This window comes from Monoraphidium neglectum (genome assembly GCF_000611645.1).
Source record: "Monoraphidium neglectum strain SAG 48.87 unplaced genomic scaffold scaffold01395, whole genome shotgun sequence".
Lineage (NCBI taxonomy): Eukaryota > Viridiplantae > Chlorophyta > Chlorophyceae > Sphaeropleales > Selenastraceae > Monoraphidium > Monoraphidium neglectum.
In genome coordinates, this window is record NW_014012233.1 from 6,572 (window position 1) to 14,667 (window position 8,096).

Below are 8,096 nucleotides of genomic sequence, written 5' to 3' on the forward strand. Positions count from 1 at the left end.
GGTGGTGTTTCAATCATTCACAACGCGCGCTCGAGCAAACCCCCCCCCCCCCGGGGCGCACGCTGCAACACCCAGGGCGCAGCAGCGCAGCTGGCTGTACCGCATCCGTCCCTCCGTGACGCACGAGCCCTTCCACCCGCTGAACTTCCCGGCGGAGACGCTGACCGCCGACTTTGCCCAGGGCGTGGTGACGCCCAACCAGCTGAGGTGGCGGCCGTTCGCCATCCCCAACGAGCCGGTGGACTTTGTGCGCGGCCTGTTCACCGTCTGTGGCGCCGGCAGGTGGGGCTGGGGCTGTATCCAGTGAGAGCCAGCCCCAGCAATCGTGTCTTGTAAGTAGTCCCTTCAGGGCGGCAGCTGGTGCAGCCGGGCCAGGCTCGACGCGCTGTCGGTGTGAGGAGCCGGCGGCGGCACTTTCTAGAATAGTAGGCATACCTCTTGGCGCATCAGATTCAAAGGGATCGGGGTGGCAACGCAGCAACTCACGCACGTTCTCCTGTCGCTCGTCCGTGGCGCGCTCGCGACCCGCCGCAGCGCGGGGGCCAAGAATGGGTTTGCGGTCCACGTGTACACCGCCACGGCCAGCATGGAGGACTCGTGCCTGGCCAATGCTGACGGGGACATGCTGATCGTGCCGCAGCAGGGTGCGCGACGGACAGGCCCCGCGCCCGCCGCACGCGTTGCTGGCGGTCCGTTTTCGTGGCTGACGAGGGGCTGTTTCTCCCGTAAGAAAGATTCTGCTGAGCCACGGGCGCCCGTGTACTTCCTTCCCCCTGCCCCACCGCAAGCCCCCCCCCCTGGGCCTGGATGTGCAGGCGGGCTGCGGCTGCTGACGGAGTTTGGTGTGCTGGAGGTGGCGCCGCGGGAGGTGGTGGTGGTGCAGCGCGGCATCCGGTTCTCAGTGGAGCTACTGGACGGCCCCGCCAGGTGGGAGGCCAGAGGCAGGGCGGGCCTGAGGACGGGGGGAGGTGTCAGGCGGCAAGTCGGCGGCAGCCCTTGATGCCTAACGGCAGGCAGATTGCAGCATGGCTTCAGTGGCGGGGCCAGCTGCATCTGAAGTAGAGGTTGCTGGCGAGCCTGCAGGTGCGGACACGCGCAGTCATCCAGGGGTTGCCTCTGCACTGCCCGCCTCGCTTGCGTTGCCCTGCGTCCCGCCCCCCCAGGGGCTATGTGTTGGAGATCTTCCAGGGCCACTTCACTCTGCCAGACCTGGGGCCCATTGGTGAGGAGCGAGGCGCTGAGGAGCGGAAGCGCCTTGACAGGAGTGATAAACATGCCTTAGGTTGCACTCGCTGTCCTGCCGCCGATTTCCCTGCGTCCCCAATGCGCACACGTGTGCACATGCCCGCACACGCACACACGCAAAGAAACAAGCACACAAACAAACACTCGTCAACACGGAAACACACCCACACACTCGAACGCTGCTGGTCTTGCGACCCGCGCCGCCGCCAGGCGCCAACGGCCTGGCGAGCCCGCGCGACTTCATGACGCCGGTGGCCTGGTTCGAGGAGCGCGAGTGCCACTTCACGGTGATGCACAAGTTTGAGGGCCAGCTCTTCTCCGCCGCACAGGTGGGCTGCCGGGCGCCGCACCTGCATCCAGGCACCCATACGCCCTCACCAAAGCCATCTTCAAGCCAGGCGTCCGCCGGTCAGCAGCGCCCAAGGTAGAGCTGCCGCCGCCCAGGACCAGGGGAGATTTCGGTTTCGATTGGGCCCTGCTGCCCCTCCCGCCGCGCCCCAGACGTTCTCCCCGTTCAACGTGGTGGCGTGGCACGGCAACTACGCGCCCTACAAGTACGACCTCACGCGCTTCTGCCCCGTCAACGCGGTCAGCTTTGGTGAGCGGAGGGCCGGCTGCGCGGGGCAGGCCGAGCAGCCGTGCCTCGCGCGCGCTTTGCGCTCGGGCTGCTGTTTCTGGCCCGGCGTCGCGGACCACTTGCCCATCGTTGGCGCAAAACCGAGCGCATACAGCAGGGCTTTTTACGTGATGCCCCGGTGACTCTGATCGCCGGCTGGTATCTTCACTTCGGTTTCACATCCCTTTTCTTGCTGGCTCCCGACCCGCCCAATCCGCAGACCACCCAGATCCCTGCATCTTCACAGTCCTCACGGCGCAGTCCGACACGCCAGGTACAACGCCGCCGTCTCTGCTGCTGATGCGGCCGCTGCTGCAGTTTGCGCAGCTGCTGCGGCCTTGGACGGTTCGGGTGCCTTTGCCCTGCAGGTGCTCGTTGTGCTGCGCAGCAGCCTCCACTAGCTCAATCAGCTGCCGTACACCACGGCTGGTGGCAGGCAATGCTGGCCTGGCACTCCCAAACCTACCCCCAAATGCACGCCTCAATCATGACAATCCTGAATGAGGCCCGCCCTGTATAACCCCCCACCACCCAGGGGTGGCCGTGGCGGACTTTGTGATCTTCCCGCCGCGCTGGACTGTGGCGCAGCACACCTTTCGGCCGCCCTACTACCACCGCAACACCATGAACGAGTTCATGGGCCTCATCACTGGCATGTACGAGGCCAAGCGGGACGGCTTCCTGCCAGGTGGGTCGGTGACAGCAGGCGTACACGCATTTCTGTGCGCGTGTGCGTGCACACGGGTGCGCGTGTGCGTGGGCGTGCAAGCCCCCCCAAAATCAAAGGCCGCACGGGGCAACAGCGTCGGCCATGGCAAGAGTGTGGAGGCTCTTTGTGCAGGCCCAGTGCCTGGAAGGGTCACTTCGCGACCTTCACTCTGGACTGTTGCATCCCGCTCCCGGCGTGCAGGCGGGGCAAGCCTGCACCTGTGCATGACGCCCCACGGCCCCGACACCACAACCTACGAGGCCGCCGTGTCGTCTGAGGCGGAGCAGCCAGCCCACCTGGGGCGCGACACGCTGGCCTTCATGTTTGAGACGTCCATGACGCCGCGCGTCACGCCCGCCGCGCTGGGCGCCACAAACATTGACCGGTGGGCAGGGGCCGTGCGTGGGCCGTTGGGTGGCGGGGGCGCACTCGGGCTCCGCGCGGGCGCTGTGTTAAGTTGCCTGCCATGCCCCTGGCGGGTAGATGTGTGTTGATAGATCCCACAATGGGCAGCAGCGGCAGGTCATGACTCATGATGGACTTAATTGATGACAAACTCAACAGCCTTCCCTCTTTGACCGACCTCAACCAGTCTTGACTCCGCTGCGTGACAGCGCGTACGTCTTCTCAACTGCCCCTGCGCCCGGCCCCTCACAGGGATTACTACAAGTGCTGGGTCGGCCTCAAGTCGCACTTTGACCGCAACTGGCGGCCGGAGGGCCAGGGGGACAACGCCGATGCGCCGCTGCAAAATGGGGAGGGCGTGGCGCCCGCATCGGCGCCGCCGGCGGGCGCTGCCAACGGCGTCGCTGCTCGGTGAGGCTGTGTGAGGTCGCGCCTGCTTATGAGCACGCAGGGGCCCCTCTTTGTACTATAGCCACACCGCTGGCACTCCCATGCACCTGTGCTGGGCCAGTCACTTGTATCAACAAGTCTGCTGCACTTTGGGCACGCACCTTCTGACAGGGCTTGCGATCGTTTTCCCTTGCGCCGCCCGCCTGTTGATTGTGCCTGAGAGACACACGGCACTGAAAATTCGTCTTTGATGTGGGCGCTGCCTACGTGCAGATCAATGCTTGCGCACACTGTCAGCACACTCGACATGCAGCAGCTGTAGAGTTGCGGAGGAAGTCAACATTACTGGGTGCCAGCTGCTTGCCAATAATTGTGTCATGCTGCAGCTGTGGGGGTTCAGTTGTGGACAAAGCTTTACACAAATGATAGCTGTTGCTTCTGCACTGGTGTTGTAACTGGAGTGTTAGCGAATGCTGTTGATTTTGACCCAATAGTCAGACAATACAGCGCATCAGCACAGCGACATGATGGGATGCGATGTGTGCTACAGGCCTCATGCGCAGGAGCTGGAGGCCGAAGATCCAGCCACCACCCTCGCTTTCTGGGCTGAGCAGCCAATCTGGTGCATTTCAAACTTGTGGTCTTACCACCTACTTGCGAATTGCATGTGTACCTATTCGCACGTGACCGTATTACATTTGATGCACATTGTTGAGTCAAACATACTTTGACCACTAGCCACGTGTCTACGCCGCCATGGTCCATCGGCATGATCAAACTGCAAAACCTGTCCAGCATCAACCCGTGTTGCATGCGGTGAGGATGATGATGCGAGCTGCGTAGCCTACGCTCGTCGTCGGAGGGATCGGGTTCACGTATTTCTCAACGCAGGATGCAATTTCCGCACAGGCAGCTCTGCAGGATCACTTGTGCCGTTTATTTTTTGCCAAGTCCGCGGTGCAGTTACCAGGGGCACCCCGCTTGCTGCCGTCGCTTGAGCCGGTGCGTTGTGATGGCGCAATTGTGGTTTGCTGCTCGGTGCTGGCCCGGTCAGCGCAGTTCGCCACACATGTGACATACTTGATGTGCATTCAATTTTGCGTGCTGTAAACTGACTGTGTGCATTGCATTAGTCGGCTTGCTGTCATCTGCGTCACTTCAGCTGCCATTCAAAATCGCCCAGGGCGCCCCTTTGACGCTGGCGCAGCGGTGCGGGCTCGTGCCGCGCCCCGAGGCGCTGCTGACGCCGCAGCAGTGGGATGCCGTCCGCGACCGCTTCCGCCGCCGCCTGAAAGGCGACAGCTGCGCCATCTGCAGGGAGTCGTTCAAAGCCGAGAGCCAGCTGCTGCTCTCGTGCTCACACGCCTTCCACGAGGCGTGCCTGCACAGCTTTGAGCGCAGCTGCGGCCCCGGCGGCGCCCGCCGCTGCCCCCTCTGCCGAGCAGCGTACCAGAGCACACAGATCAGGGATGCGGCCGAGGCGTGGCGCCACAGGTGCGCCACCGTAATCGCCGCGGCAGCGCGCGCGTGGATCGCGCGCCGCCGCTACCGCGCCATGCTGCGTCAGGCGCCTGCCCCCGCGCACCCGCATGTGCGCCGCCTGTGGCTGGCCGCCCGCCTGGAGGGTGCGGCGGCGGTGCAGATGGCAAGGCGCGGCTGCGGCAGCAGCGGCGAAGGGGGAGACGGCGTCGACGCGTTATTTGCTGAGATTGACGTCTCGCTGGCGGAGAGCAGAGGTGTGTGGGCCGCGGCAGACAAGCGGCTGTTCCAAGGAACGGCCGAGCCCCCCGGTGCCCAGGTTGCTGAAGGCAGTAGTGGGGCAGTCGCAGCGGGCACCGCACAGCAGCAGGTGCCGCAGCGTCCGGCGGATGCGCAGCAGCGCGCTCCAGCATCAGAAGCGCGCAGGCGCCCGGCGGCGCTGGGTCGAAACAGCCGGCCCGGCGGCCCGGCAGTGGCGCTACCACCATCACCACCACCACCACCAGCAGCAGGTCAAGGGATTTCAAGAAGCCTTGCTGTGGGCCGGGAGCCGCGCGGCAGTAGAACTCCAGTCCGCACCCGTAGTGGGCGTGGCAGCCAGCGGCAAACCCAACCACAGGTGACGGCTGCAGCGCCGGGGCGTGTAATGGCGGCGAGGGCCGCAGCTGCGGCCGCGGTTGCACACGCTGAGCTGCGACTCGACCTGCACGCGCGGCTGGCCAGCCGGGCCCAACAGCAGCAGTCGGCGGGTGCGATCTCCGCCGAGCAACGCGTGCAGCTGCAGCAAGGCGTAGGTTCAATCGCCGGCGGAGGTCTCACAAGCAGCAGGAGTGCTCGAGACCAGCTGCAGCATGGCGTGACCGCCGCTGACGAGGGCGACAGTGAACAGGCTGTCGATTGGGGGCCAGTGCTGGCGCGCGTGTGCGAGCGCGGCGAGACCGAGTGCGCGATGTGCCTCTGCCCCCTGGCCCGCGAGGAGGGCTGCGGCGTCGCAGTGCTGTCCTGCTCGCACGTGCTGCACGCCGACTGCATAGGGTCCTTTGAGGCTTTTCAAGGGGGTCGCCGCGGGACGGGGCGCTGCCCCATGTGCCGCGGCGCGTACGTTCGGCGCTGCTTTGCAGCCGGGCCACCTGCTGCCACATGATGGTGGTTGGTACTTCGTGTTCGTTGTTAGACCGGCTACATGTTGGTTGTGGCAGGTTGGGCTGCTTGCAGTGCAAGCAGCTTGTGAAGTTGCAACAGGTGGACAGCAGAAAATGCGTCAAGATAAACGTATGATGGCTGTCAGGCAGGCCGTGAGCGTGTCAGTGTGCCCCTCCATGATGGTACAATCCAGGCGGCAAGCTGCACTCAGAGCCGTGACGCGTCCGCAGGCTGTGCAAACTCGGTGGCTCAGACGCGCACCGGTTGCAGCACGGAAGATCCCGGAATGCAAAACAAGCAGAAGTTCAGCAGCGATTACGTCAGGTGATGTCTGCTCAGCGTCGAGACTGTCCATTATTGGCTTTCGCCACCTCTGCTGCGTAAAAGGCAGAGATGGTGCACATGATGCTGCGGCATCAAACAACAGGGCAGCGAGCTGTGACATGCGAGTGGGCGAGGCAAGCTACTGATTTCAGTGGGTGTGGCAGCTGCGAGGGGCAAGATGTCTGCACCAAGCGAGCCTGCGCAGGTACCTGGGTGCGCGTACAGTTGGCCAGCTTCCAGCTGCGTTGGTAGGTGAGCAACCAATCCACATGCCATGGCGCCAGAGGGCTGTTAGCCGGAATATGCGGCTGACTCTGTTCAAGAATGAGGCCAACAAGGACACTGTGGTCAACCTCTGTTCCCCACACACCGGGCTGGCGCCATGTATGGTCATGGGGCCCCGTTATGGAGGGTCACCCGCCCCAGTAGTGAGGTGGCGCCGGTGTGACCAGGCCGGATGGACGCGCACTGCATGGACTCAAGCTCGAGGCATGCTTGGTCTACGTGAAAAGAGCGTGCATCAGAGACTGAGTAGTGACGCGTGATCTGGGCAGTTACCAGGCACAGGGGCATCAGCAGTACACGCTTTCTGGATTTTTCTGTGTTCCTCGCGCTATCATCTACCTGTATTGGCAGTGGACACCTGCAGCGGACACCCAAGTGCTAACAGTTGTCGCGACAATAGAACGCGCGCTGGGGCGCGCGCAGAGGACGCCATGGTCTTCGGTCCTGTCATTGGAGCGGGCTTGGGCGCTGTAGCCGGAGCCGCGGTGAGCTGCGGCGCAGGGCGCCATCCGTGTGTCTCCTGCTTGCGCTCTGCTGTGCTGCACAGGTGCTCCGCCGTTGGCGCCCACTCCGCCCCGCCCCGCCGCGCCCCCTCCTGCCCGCAGCTGGGCGCCGCCGTGTTCAGCGGCGACCGCCCCAAGGACTTCAAGTTCATCACCGAGGCGGCCGACCGCGACGAGAACATCCGCACGCCCGCCTCGGCCAACGTCAACGATGACATGCGGCGGCTGATCCCGCTGACCCCAGAGTGGACCTTCTGGCCCGACTTTGACAGGGTGAGGCCTGCAGCGGCACACGTGCACAACCGCGCACGTGACGAGGCGTAGGGCGACGCTTTGCGACAGAGGCGCGGCAAGCTGGGGCGCTAGCTCGCGGGGTGTGTGAGGGGGCCTGGTGCTGCGCCAGCGCGGGCGCGGCTGCGGCAGACAGGCTCGGCGATCCCGGCGGCGGCTTCCGAATCGGCAGCTGCGCTCCAGCCGAGGGGGGCGCGCGCCACGGCGCATGGCGCGCGCGGACGGAATGGCATGGCGCGCCGCTCTCGTGGCCGCACCCGGCTGCGGCCTGCTGACCCCCATCTGCCTATCTTTGCTGCTGAACTCATCTGGCTGGCGTTCTATCACTGCAACCCTCACCGAACCGCTGCCGCGGCCCCTGACTGCGATGCCCCCCTTACCCTCGCACACCCCCAGTGGGCCATGGTCAACCGCGTGGTGCGCCTGATGTGGCCCAACCTGACAGGCGCCATCATGCACGAGGTGGTCAAGCAGCTCAAGCCCACACTGCAGGGCATACTCGCAGACGTGAGCGCAGCCAACATCGGGTTTGGGGGGGAGGTGTGATAGGAGAGGAGGGGCCGAGAGGGCGCGCTGCCTGCAGCCGGTTCAGAACCTGTGTGGTTGGGCGCCGCCCACGCGGCACGCTCCAGCAGCTGAAGTTCCATCTCGCTCCTCAGACCAACTCAAGAGTCCGCCACCCCGCCGTGCGGTCCCCACCCCGCCC

The 8,096-nt window shown here is 64.7% G+C and overlaps 2 protein-coding genes across 2 annotated transcripts in view; both read left to right on the forward strand.

Moving 5' to 3' along the window:
* MNEG_7721 (homogentisate 1,2-dioxygenase) overlaps nucleotides 1-3,390 on the forward strand; it is a gene marked incomplete at both ends in the record, with an annotated part of 4,255 nt that extends 865 nt beyond the window's left edge. The window contains 10 exons of the mRNA XM_014043806.1: nucleotides 76-282; nucleotides 535-644; nucleotides 816-927; nucleotides 1,164-1,222; nucleotides 1,456-1,574; nucleotides 1,747-1,843; nucleotides 2,082-2,135; nucleotides 2,397-2,549; nucleotides 2,772-2,955; nucleotides 3,228-3,390. Coding sequence (XP_013899260.1) covers nucleotides 76-282; nucleotides 535-644; nucleotides 816-927; nucleotides 1,164-1,222; nucleotides 1,456-1,574; nucleotides 1,747-1,843; nucleotides 2,082-2,135; nucleotides 2,397-2,549; nucleotides 2,772-2,955; nucleotides 3,228-3,390 — 1,258 coding nt within the window. The remainder of the gene's footprint in view (nucleotides 1-75; nucleotides 283-534; nucleotides 645-815; nucleotides 928-1,163; nucleotides 1,223-1,455; nucleotides 1,575-1,746; nucleotides 1,844-2,081; nucleotides 2,136-2,396; nucleotides 2,550-2,771; nucleotides 2,956-3,227) is intronic.
* A 3,637-nt stretch (nucleotides 3,391-7,027) lies between these two features.
* On the forward strand, nucleotides 7,028-7,936 carry MNEG_7722 (hypothetical protein; the record flags this gene model as incomplete). Its single annotated transcript, XM_014043807.1, has 3 exons — nucleotides 7,028-7,081; nucleotides 7,202-7,372; nucleotides 7,787-7,936. 3 exons carry the CDS (start codon nucleotides 7,028-7,030, stop codon nucleotides 7,934-7,936), a joined length of 375 nt encoding a protein of 124 aa, XP_013899261.1.
* Between the last annotated feature and the right edge of the window lie 160 nt (nucleotides 7,937-8,096).